At 40.8% G+C, this 13,122-nt stretch overlaps 1 protein-coding gene across 2 annotated transcripts in view; it reads right to left on the bottom strand.

The window, feature by feature from the left end:
• Window positions 1-5,577: 5,577 nt before the first annotated feature.
• Window positions 5,578-13,122, bottom strand: part of LOC124261911 (guanylate cyclase D-like) — a 50,074-nt gene continuing 42,529 nt past the window's right edge. For both annotated transcript variants that reach the window (XM_046696275.1, XM_046696274.1), the window contains exons 14-19: window positions 11,073-11,316; window positions 10,015-10,135; window positions 9,365-9,515; window positions 8,847-8,959; window positions 7,538-7,745; window positions 5,578-6,481 (exon numbers count right to left, since the gene is read on the bottom strand). In XM_046696275.1, coding sequence (XP_046552231.1) covers window positions 5,935-6,481; window positions 7,538-7,745; window positions 8,847-8,959; window positions 9,365-9,515; window positions 10,015-10,135; window positions 11,073-11,316 — 1,384 coding nt within the window. In that variant the 3' untranslated portion in view covers window positions 5,578-5,934. The remainder of the gene's footprint in view (window positions 6,482-7,537; window positions 7,746-8,846; window positions 8,960-9,364; window positions 9,516-10,014; window positions 10,136-11,072; window positions 11,317-13,122) is intronic.

Raw genomic sequence — 13,122 nt, 5'->3', positions numbered from 1 at the left:
ATACTAGTTTCAGAATGTTCCAGAAGTTACTGTAAAGGTGAACATAATTCTACAATTACACATGACATTCCAATGAAATAAATCACTTTTCAAGACCGATGAATTATTTTTATGTAATTTGCATATGTAAACAGCCAATGAGGGAATAGGTGTTTGTGCTTTCCCGATGTTTTCATGCGCCATGATAATAGAGAGTCCCAGTATATTAAACCAAAAGAAATAAATTACAACTGTAGACGTATTAATCAAAAGAAACTGTTGAAAACGACACATTAATATTACATGGTATCACTTTTGGTGTAACTTCTAGCATGATGTATTTAACGTTTTCAGTAATTGCTGGAAAGTACAGAGTGATTTTTTGCACTTGCAACAGTAATTAACCTGTTCTTACTTTGGTCAACATTGGATCTGAAGAACATTAACAATCATGCACATATCATGAAAAGTTTTGAGTTTAACTTTGCTGTCTTCTTTCAATGAAAATCAAATCAAAAAGATTAAAAACCTTGAAAGCCAAATTGGCACCACTGGTTTTGGACAAAATGTAGGAACGGGGGCATCTGGAACTGGTTCTGACCCTGATATCGGGATGCACAAATGGGAAAATACGTCTCATAAATGCTTCATCAGACAGATTCTATCTGTAAAGGGTATCAAAATAATTTTTTGGTGAAAAAGCATCCGAGGTATTTGGAATGAAACGGTTGAAAGACAATGATTATACAAGTAATTGAAGGCCTGGCAGGTCTTAGAAACCTGGAACAGACTCTTCAATAAATAGTATTTACACGTGACGCAGTTGGGTCACATCCAGCTGCATAGCACTCTCCACTGGGACTAACGGTATATGTAAATAAACAACATATGTACACATTTTCATAACTGAGCCACATAAACACTTCATAGCAAAAATGCATCACACACATTAAGTCAGCAGCCATTCCATTAACAGTGAAATATCCAGTATTTCCTCAAAACAAATGCAGTATTTACAAAACAAATGTCATTACAATATTAGGCAACAAAAAAGTCTTTTGTTTCATGGTTTTGATTTGAGTAAACTTGAACCAACATTTTTCTGTTTACCTCAGTTGGTGCATACAGATACAAGGAAATCACTTGGCTCTGGCACATATCCTGCCCAGATAATGATACTTACGTCCCAAAATTATGGCCAATAGTTAAAAAATATGTTTCAAAAACAATGCCAAGTTTGTACGTTCTGTTTTATTTCCTCAAATGTTAAGTAGATAGAGGAAAAGTAAGAAGTCTGGAGGAAAGAAACAAGATTGGAGTTAACTCCCTTCCTTTACTAACACAGCTATGTCACCATTATCCATTACTTGTTGAGCTTTGAGTTTGTTTAACATTAATTTACAATAGGTTTTCGTAAATGTTTTGAAAAATGAATTCATATTTATCGTATCTGTAAATGAGATTTTTTTGTAACATCAAAGCAGAATAAAAATGCATTTCATAAATTTCAGTTTTGTTCTCCAGTTGTTTGGAGCTGGTGGATTCCAACTTCCAACTGTCGAACACAGGACTTTTATCATTAATTAATTCTATGGCGGTACACCTACTCAAAATATCACAAATGTTGAATAAAGAAATAAAATAATATCAGCATGCTTTTGTAATTGTATGCATCACATGAAGAATAAAAATGGTATTCTGAAGGCCTTTGGCATTGGTACTTTACATTTCATTCCTGTACATGATACTTACAATAAACAGATAAGGGTAATAATTGAATTATCAGATGATTTCATTTTTAAAATAAAGCAGCTTTGTTTGCTTTCTATTTCTTTTCTATCATCTTTGTAACTTAAATGAACCCACAGGTTCACGTAAACTGTCCTGTTTATGACAACTGAACCAAAGGATTGGCAGCCATGTTTGTTTACACATCAAGCCCTATTGATCACTCCAAGAGCATAACTTGACACTTATGCAGAAATAGGATTCAGTTTATGTACAGAGATAAAGATAGTTCCCTCCATGTGACCTTATTTGCACATGTGTCACATCAGGGTACCATGCTATAAGATCGACGCCATCTGTAACTTATGACTGACTGAGTTTGGTTTTACGCCGCTTTTAGCAATATTCCAGCAACATCACGGCGGGTGACACCAGAAATGGGCTTCACACATTGTGCCCATCTGTAACTTATGACTGTAATGAAGGAACTAAACTTTGAGGAAGGTAAACTTAGGATCTAGTTTAAAATAACATTTCAGATGCTGCATAGATTTTATATTCATTCTTACTGTGACCAATGATAATCTCATGAATGAAATTTCTGTAGTGAAAAGGAATGGCCCTTGGGGTCACTGGAACATATATGCATGTATATGCCACAGAGCTAGTGAGTTATCTGCCCTTGTCATGATTTAATGAATACAGAGGGAAGGGTATGTCAGGTTTGAAAATGACGTGAAGAACCATAGAAACAAAAGACTTTTTTCTTGCTCCAGAAACAACACGTCTGAGACATATGCACCTCTTAAGGTCTGTTCAGAAGTAAAATGGAAGACAATAGTACTTGTATACATAAATTGCCAGGGTTCATACAGATCTGGGGAGAAAGCATTTAATGCCTTTTACTTGAAAAAACATAAAAACTTCCAAAACATCCTTCAAAATTATTCAATATGCTACCTGAAGGCGGACAGTTGGTGATTGGTTGGTACATTCCTCTTGTCTCCGTTCACACACAGATGACGAAACTGGATGTACAGCAAGGATTGAAGATTGATCAAATGCTATTCAAGCACATCAGCAAAACCGAAAAATGTGTACATTCATGAAAGGATTATAATTCACATACTCTTTTGAACTGGATGAACTCTGTGATCTTTTAACATAATGACAAAACCAATAACACAATCACTGTAGACCTACCCTTTCAGTGTCACAGTGTTTAACTGTCAGTGTCACCGAGTATTAACGTTGTCAGTGTCCATGTCACTATCACAGAGTTTAACTCTGTTAGTGTCACTAGTACTTTAACCCTGTTAGTGCTGCCTTGTATACATAAAACATTGTCAGTGTCGTAATAGACTGACCCTTTCATTTCAACAGCATATTAACCCTTTTACTGTCACCTAGTATATTAACCCTTTTACTGTCACCTAGTATATTAACCCTGTCAGTGTCACCTAGTATATTAACCCTGTTAGTGTCACCTAGTATATTAACCCTGCCACTGTCACCTAGTATATTAACCCTGTCAGTGTCACAGTATATTAACCTTGTCATAACATATTGACCCTGCCAATGCCACACGACATGAACCCTGTCAGTGTCACAGTATATAAACCCTCCCAAGATGGATCAACAATGGCAGACCAGAAAAAGTCTTAGGAATTATTGGGCCCGTTTCATTTGCAAGAATCATCTTGCTTAATCACACTTCTTGATTCCACAAAATTCCCTCTTTCTTCTGAAAACACATCCCGGAGTGGCACTGTTTTCAACACAGTAGTATTTGATGAACTGAAACAGTTCGCCACAGAACACAAAACAGCCGAACCAACATAGTCAATTTCTTGTTGCACCTTACACTTGGTAAAGTAGATACCATTTGATGAATAGATTGTAGAAACTCTTATCTGGCAACAACACGCATGGAGACACACTTGAAGACACTTTGCAGTCACAGCATGTAGCTTGCAGACACCACTTATTACGATGTGTTTGTCAGCCATCTTGGAACCATGTGACTGATGTCTTGCATCATGCCAGTGTCTCCACCTGAACACCACCCTGCTATAGCTCCAGGATTCAGGGGGAAGCTCTGATCACCAGATCAGATCCACTGTCTAGCTTTCCCTTCCTTGAACTTTATCCTGAAGACATCACTTGGAAGTATCAACGTTTACATTACACACCTGCAAACTTTCATCGAAACTTAATGTCATGCTAATTTCCAATAACCTTAAAAGTGTCATGCTAACATCATTCCACTTTCAAAATGTCATGCTATAATCCATAGACCTACTGATGTCATGTTAACTTTGTTATCTGAGTGCAGTCTGAGACTTTAGCCACCCATCTCAAGCCAGAGAATGGTAACCTTGCTGGTAACCTTGGTTACAGTCATATGTCTACAACATTTGCTGAAAATGATGTCTTGTGAAATATTCAGGCCAGTAGACTCAAAATTTTTGCCACAGTTTCAGTGTTTCATTCACTGTAACTTCCATGAAATAAAAATGTCATGTTTATTTCTTTTGAAATTGAAATGTTGTGCCAACTATAAAGTAGGTTACAACATCCTGTCAATATCCTTGGTCAGTGATTAGAAAGCTGGAATGACAAGTGACGTTGATTCTCTTGAACTTTGAACACACTCCTCCTTACATGCTACAATCATGACAACTATATTCCATGTTTTTGGTGCAGTAGGAAACGATTCCCTGTGTTTAAGTAACACCACAGTTCCAATGTTTCAGTGCATGTGCACTGAGTCCAGTTATGAAATCATATCACAATGTTGCTGCACATATTTTCAATACCTGTGCACCCCTCGTCCAATACACATTTTCACAGTCTGAAAACACCACTTATGATCATCTTCACGAACTGAAAGGTACGTACAAAGTGATCCCTGTACAAGATGGCCGTCAGTCACCACAGGAAAGTGCATATCACACTGGTGCGCTCCACACATCTTCATTCAGCGACGGCAACATCCTCATCTTCATATGATACCCATGTGTTGTTCAAGCTGAGACACCAGTGAATGAGCGAGTGACCTGCATTCAATGAATGCATCTTTTTGCCTTGGCTGAAGCAAACCAGGCCATATCATAGATGATACTGTAATATCTCATCTTACGTTGATTAATTTACACTGTTGATACTACAAGTTATCTGACTGAGATCATAGTATTGTAAATGCTACTTTGGAGTGCCTTGAACATTTCACCAAGCATCAAACAGTCACCAGAGTTCTTTGGACATTTCACCATCCAACTCACAGTCACCAGAGTTCACTGAACATTTCACTATCCGACTGACAGTCTCCGTTCACTGAGCATTTCACTGTCTGATGGACAGTCTACAGAGTTCCTTGAACATTTCACTATCCAACTGACAGTCTACAGAGTTCCTCGAACATTTCACCATCCGACTGACAGTCTACAGAGTTCCTCAAACATTTCACTATCCGACTGACAGTCTACAGAGTTCCTCAAACATTTCACTATCCGACTGACAGTCTACAGAGTTCCTTGAACATTTCACCATCCAACTCACAGTCACCAGAGTTCCATGAACATTTCGCCATCCGACTGACAGTCTATAGAGCTCCTCGAACATTTCACTATCCGACTGACCGTCACCAGAGTTCCTCAAACATTTCACCATCCGACTGACAGTCTACAGAGTTCCTTGAACATTTCACTATCCGACTGACAGTCTCAGTTCACTGAACATTTCACTATCCGACTGACAGTCTACAGAGTTCCTTGAACATTTCACTATCCGACTGACAGTCTCAGTTCACTGAACATTTCACTATCCGACTGACAGTCTCAGTTCACTGAACATTTCCCCGTCTGATGGACAGTCTCAGTTCCTTGAACATTTCACTATCAAACTGACAGTCTACAGAGCTCCTCGAACATTTCACTATCCGACTGACAGTCTCAGTTCACTGAGCATTTCACCGTCTGATGGACAGTCTACAGAGTTCCTTGAACATTTCACCATCCGACTGACAGATTGTCTAGCAGAGTTCCTTGAACTCACACAGCTCTTTGACTGAAGGATATTCCGGAAGATTTCTGTGAATGTCTTGAACATGAAATGATGGTTTGGCAGAGATTCCTTGACATAAATGTCAGTCTGACAGGCGGTTTCTCAGTCATTAAAACATCAGACTGAATGATAGTCTACCGGGAACCCTTGAGTGTTTAAACGTCAAACTGACGTGATGGTTTGATATAACTCTTTGGATGTATCACTGAAATAGTCACTACTGTTGTCCTTCTCGCCTCTCTCACTACATGTCACTGATGGCAGATGGCGCTGAAAAGAATTAGTTCGGAGAAGAGGGGAGTCAACATTTGCCACCAGCGATATCGTCTCACGATGAAGTGCTTGCGGAGTACCAACACTGTTTCGCCTCAGTTTTTTCTCCGCTGCTGATAAATACGTTTTTGAGTGTCGAAGTGGTGTGAACTTAAATCCTTGGCTGGTGTGAGTTTTGCGAAGGGGAGATAACTTTTCTTGTGAAGCAGTAGATCTTCTGTGAAGGAATGATACGGGTGTGGAATTGGTGATGGTATTCTGAACCGACGGCATTGCCAACTCTAGTGAGTTTGTGTCCTCCATAATGACACTTCTCATTGGTGCATCTAAACATGGAACCAGGAATTCTGGGTAATTTTCAAGATGGTTGATGATGGAGGTGATATCTGGTCGAGACTTAGGTTGGTATGACATACATTCGTAGATGAATAAAGTCCTGTCAATAAAAACAAAAAGAAATCTAAATAATGCCAAAAAATCCAAAAGTTACAGAAAAAGTTTTCTTGAAAACAATTTACCGTTACCAGAGACTTGTGAGACCTATCATTCAAAAAGATTTGCAATAAGGGACCGTTCATAATTTATGGCCAGTGGGGTGATGATGATTTTTATGGAGAAGCATGTACAATGTGAATGACACCCCCTGCATGTCATGTACAAAATTAATGATCCCCTTCCCCCTTCCAATATTTTTTAAGCATAATTTTAAAATATTTTTATGTACAAAATTGCTGCCCCCCCAAGAAACGTGTACAAAATTGATGACCCCCATACCTCCCCACAACAAAATGGGTGACCCCCCCTTAAAATCATCATCATCCCCCCTAGCCATAAATTATGAACGGTCCCTCAGTACAGTAGCTTATTAACTGGAAATCTGCAGCAAAACTAAACATACTTTGAGTGGTATCAGTTAATACAAGGAGTGAGTAATTGTTGCTGGTTGGTTGGCTGTTGCTTAACAACATACTCAGCAATATTCCAGTCATATGACAACAGAATATAAATACATGCCATTCAGCCTTCCCATGAGTGAGTGAGTTTAATTTTGCACCGCTTTTAGCAATATTCCACCAATATCACAGCAGGGGACACCAGAAATGGGCTTCACACATGTACCCATGTGGGGAATCAAACCTGTGTCTTTGGCATGACGAGCGAACGCTTTAACCACCAGGTTACCCCCAGCCATGTTCCCCATGACAAATCGGTGACTGGCATCATGTGATCAATCTACCTATGCATCAAGCAAGTCACAAAACTTAACTTAGCTCTGATAGTTATCTCTTATGACAAGGAGGGGTTCCCAAAAAACATTTCCAACACAGATCTTCAGGGTAAACATTTCTATTTTCTTATAGATAACAAATAAACCTATTGACATTTAAAAGTTTAGCTGTACATTGTATTATAAACTCAGCTTGAAAACAAAGTAACTTATTAACCAAAACTGTTTTATTTAAAACAGCCTGGCAATGTTGCAAAAACTTACAGATCTTCTGGGCATTTGTCTGGGACGGCAAGTCTGTTGCCGACTTTAACATAGTCCAGCACCTGGCTGTTGGAATATCCTTGATACGGGAAGCTGCCAAACGTGGCAATCTCATACATGAGCACACCGAAACTCCACACATCCGACTTGGATGTGAAGATACCGTCTACTAGACTCTCCGGAGACATCCAGCGTACTGGAAGCATACCTGTTGGCATGGAAACAACTTTGTAGTGTACGCTAACTGCTCAAGAACAATTCATATGTTTGTTTTTTGTTAAGTGACACTCTGTGCAATATTGTAGCTGTATGATGGCAGCCTGTTATAACTTAGTCTGGGCCAGACAATCGTGTGACTGATATTATGCACACCGTCCCACATATTCTCGGTACAATGACACTCAGTCACAAAAGTCTCTGTGCCAAACGACAAGAGGAAGAACAAGTACTGATTTATTGCAACTGCTTTCACCAGCGATAGTTATATATAGACAGAATAGTCACCTGATACCTACCACCACTAGGGTACTATAGAATACAATCTGCCTAGGGTACTATAGAATACAATCTGCCTAGGGTACTATAGAATACAATCTGCCTAGGGTACTATAGAAAACAACCTGCCTAGGGTACTATAGAATACAACCTGCCTAGGGTACTATAGAATACAATCTGCCTAGGGTACTATAGAATACAACCTGCCTAGGGTACTATAGAATACAATCTGCCTAGGGTACTATAGAATACAATCTGCCTAGGGTACTATAGAATACAATCTGCCTAGGGTACTATAGAATACAACCTGCCTAGGGGGTACTATAGAATACAACCTGCCTAGGGTACTATAGAATACAATCTGCCTGGGTACTATAGAATACAATCTGCCTAGGGTGCTACTATAGAATACAATCTGCCTAGGGTACTATAGAATACAACCTGCCTAGGGTACTATAGAATACAATCTGCCTAGGGTACTATAGAATTCAACCTGCCTAGGGTACTATAGAATACAACCTGCCTAGGGTAATCTGCCTAGGTTACTATAGAATACAATCTGCCTAGGGTACTATAGAATACAATCTGTCCAGGGTACTATAGAATACAATCTGCCTAGGGTACTATAGAATACAATCTGCCTACGAAACTATAGAATACAATCTGCCTAGTGTACTATGAAATCCACCTGATCCTCATTGTAGTTGACTCTCATGACAAGAATTTGAACTTGGCACCTTCTGCCTCACCAGCAGCACTCAGGGATAAGCTTCATAAATATTTCAAGAATACAAATAAGCTATACAAATGTTACCTTTCCGAGTAAAGCGATAGTAATCTGAATCAAATGTGTGCCTTGTCATTCCGAAATCTGAGATTTTCACGGTCTTGTTGACATGAACTAAACAGTTCCTACAGGCAAGATCCCTGCAACACAAGAGAAAGACATGAGTCACAAGGCTAGAATAGTGCTGGAGACACGTGAATCCAGCCAAGGTGAATCCAGTCAGGCAGCTAAGCCAATAAGAATGTTCATATGGCTCCACCACCATAATGGCATGTTACATACGGAAACATTACTGCAATGTGCTTGACATGTTGTATCATGGAAGTAAACCATCATCATTGTGCTATTATTCAACTTCGTGGCCACAATTGATATCTGCCTAGCTGTCGCCACAATTGATATCTGCCTAGCTGTGGCCACATTTGACATCTGACTACCTGTGGCTACAATTTATATATGCCTACCTGTGGACTTATTTGACATCTGCCTACCTGTGGACAGATCTGAGATCTGCCTACCTGTGGACACATCTGAGATCTGCCTACCTGTGGACATACTTGAGATCATGGAGATACTGAAGACCACTGGCTACGTCTCTCGCCATTCTGGTGAGACTGAGGGGACTGACGTCTTCCCCCTCAGGTGTATCTTGACCCACCAGGTTGCGTCGAGACAACAGGTACGTCTTCAGGTCACCTGGGACGATAAAATGGGATTTTGTCAGTCTTGCTTAGGTACAGCTATCCTTGATTACCACTGCATATAACATAAATACCTTGGCCATGTATATTTGAAACCATGTAGCTTGAAATAGTCATTCGGGCAGAATACACTCATGAAAGAGTATTCTCTCAAAACCTGGAAAACCAATATGGCAACTGATCTAAACAACAGTTAGCCAGCTAGCATCCAGATCAATCAATCATGATAATTAAAAAATTAATTATGATAATAATTTTAAAAAGTCAATCATGATGACATAAAATCAATCATGATAACATAAAATCAATCATGTTTTTACATTGTTGTTGGACCCAATATTTCATAAGATTACAGATGACAAAATAGTAACATCTCTGTCAGCCTGACCCACTTGTCTCCCCTAGCCAACACTGCTTGCTAGGGACCAATTCTAACCCAGAATACTGACAGGGAAGCTAACACCAGGAAAGACTCCTGAGAACAGATGACCCACCATGCAATAGGTACTCCATGACGGCATACATGGGCTCTCCACGGGTACACACAGCCAGGAGCTGCACGATGTTGTCGTGGCCAAACCTCTTCATCACATCAGCCTCACTGAAGAAATCAAGCTGGAAGAAGACATCATTCATTTGGGTAATCTTGGCAAATCATGAACAGGTACTTGAATTAGAATCTTGCACTGTATGTGTGGCGTGAGTGAGTGACTCAGTTGGGTTTTACACAGCTTTTAGCAATACACCAACAGCATCACAGCAGTGGACACTAGAATTGGGCTTCACACATTGTACCCCATTCTCTTCCCACAGCAGTTACTTGCCATATCTTCATATTGATTGCACATTTTTGTGCCCGGAAATTTGCATGATTTGATATGCTGGTAAACCATTGTTAGAGAGGGTCTGGATGAGACATTTTCGGGCCTTGATCGGGGTTAGCCTAATGGCAGCCATGTTTGTTTACAAACAATGCAAACGATTGTTTTGGGTTTTATAAGGTTATTTATTTTAGAAAAATTACTATTTATAACACAACATATTGCAAAATAATGATGTCTAATAAAAAGAGTATTCATATTCTTTAACCTTTATGTTTTATTTTTTTTAATCTCGGAATGTGTGAGCACAGCACGTTCTAATTATCAATGAAACGGTGAAAGTTGTCAATAAACTTTGATCATGAAAAGTAGTTCCGTCAACCAATCATATTTCTTCTCTGCTTAGCTGACCAGTCAACGTTGAGAATCACTGAAAAGCACATGTGTGATTATCACAAAAATAATCACCTGTGTATCCTAGCCTGTATGGGTAATAAATGACAAGTAACCTCTGTGGGAAGAGAATGATTGTACCCATGTTGGGAATCATACATGTGGGTCTTGGCATAATGAGTATGAACCAGATCTCAATTCTTAGTAGAGTTCTCAAAAGAAAGGGCAGGTACAGATTTGACATAAAGAAAGATTGTGCTTGAATCAATGCCCTTTTCTCATTTATTTCTTGCCTAGAGAACAAAAACAGAGCAAACAATATCTTAAATTGAATTTACCTTTTGTTCCACCATAGCTCCAACTTTTAAAGTTTTGACAGCTACAGACACCCACTGAGTCCCATCAATGACAGCTTCACCTCCATAAACTGTTCCAAAGGCACCCTCACCGAGTTTACGATTAAGAACTACATTTTCTTTAGGAATCTCCCAGTCATCAAGTGAGAGACAGTGCGAGTAGTCTGGTGAAAGTAGTCCAAGCTCCTTCATGCGCTCATGTGTTGCACGAACCTTTGCATCGTATCTGGAAATAAGCCATTATTGTGAGTACTGTCCAGTAACGTCACATAGACATAGGAGTTGTCATATATTTATGCTCATCAATACGATATTGAATTAAATATTTTGTACACCCCATTATCATGATCATTGTGTGAATTAATGCATGAAACTGATGAACAATCACGATGGCACCCCACAAATGGGCATCCCTAAGTGAGTGAGTGAGTGAGCACTGTTTAACACCATTCAGCAACATTCCAGGGGTATGTGGTCTGTAAATAGTCTGCACACGACTGAGAGTACAAAGACAGTAAAGTAAACACCCAAATTCCTGTAATCACCCCAAACAACAAGAAGCCCAGGTTACCTGTTTCCCAGGAATCCTTACAGACTAAGTTAGTACCAGTAATACCTGACACCACAATCGTAATACTCAAGAAATATAGAGTAGGGAGCACCAGGTGTATCATTGTGCATAACAGAGTGAACAGGTTTTGATCATTTTTAGCATTATTCCTGCACTATCATGGTGTTGATGGTGCATGGGGTGGTTCAGTGAGGCATATGGACTGGCACCAAGACTGGGCTCTACGGTCAGCACCTACCTGCACTATCATGGTGTTGATGGTGCATGGGGTGGTTCAGTGAGGCATATGGACTGGCACCAAGACTGGGCTCTACGGTCAGCACCTACCTGCACTATCATGGTGTTGATGGTGCATGGGGTGGTTCAGTGAGGCATATGGACTGGCACCAAGACTGGGCTCTACGGTCAGCACCTACCTGCACTATCATGGTGTTGATGGTGCATGGGGTGGTTCAGTGAGGCATATGGACTGGCATCAAGACTGGGCTCTACGGTCAGCACCTACCTGCACTATCATGGTGTTGATGGTGCATGGGGTGGTTCAGTGAGGCATATGGACAGGCATCAAGACTGGGCTCTACGGTCAGCACCTACCTGCACTATCATGGTGTTGATGGTGCATGGGGTGGTTCAGTGAGGCATATGGACAGGCATCAAGACTGGGCTCTACGGTCAGCACCTACCTGCACTATCATGGTGTTGATGGTGCATGGGGTGGTTCAGTGAGGCATATGGACAGGCACCAAGACTGGGCTCTACGGTCAGCACCTACCTGCACTATCATGGTGTTGATGGTGCATGGGGTGGTTCAGTGAGGCATATGGACAGGCATCAAGACTGGGCTCTCACGGTCAGCACCTACCTGCACTATCATGGTGTTGATGGTGCATGGGGTGGTTCAGTGAGGCATATGGACAGGCATCAAGACTGGGCTCTACGGTCAGCACCTACCTGCACTATCATGGTGTTGATGGTGCATGGGGTGGTTCAGTGAGGCATATGGACAGGCATCAAGACTGGGCTCTACGGTCAGCACCTACCTGCACTATCATGGTGTTGATGGTGCATGGGGTGGTTCAGTGAGGCATATGGACAGGCACCAAGACTGGGCTCTACGGTCAGCACCTACCTGCACTATCATGGTGTTGATGGTGCATGGGGTGGTTCAGTGAGGCATATGGACAGGCATCAAGACTGGGCTCTACGGTCAGCACCTACCTGCACTATCATGGTGTTGATGGTGCATGGGGTGGTTCAGTGAGGCATATGGACAGGCATCAAGACTGGGCTCTACGGTCAGCACCTACCTGCACTATCATGGTGTTGATGGTGCATGGGGTGGTTCAGTGAGGCATATGGACAGGCACCAAGACTGGGCTCTACGGTCAGCACCTACCTGCACTATCATGGTGTTGATGGTGCATGGGGTGGTTCAGTGAGGCATATGGACAGGCATCAAGA

The sequence above is a fragment of the Haliotis rubra genome, unplaced genomic scaffold, assembly GCF_003918875.1.
Source record: "Haliotis rubra isolate DU_JTF1 unplaced genomic scaffold, ASM391887v1 Scf815, whole genome shotgun sequence".
Taxonomy (NCBI): domain Eukaryota; kingdom Metazoa; phylum Mollusca; class Gastropoda; order Lepetellida; family Haliotidae; genus Haliotis; species Haliotis rubra.
Note: the sequence above shows the minus strand (reverse complement) of the source record. Positions and strands in the feature narration are given on the sequence as shown.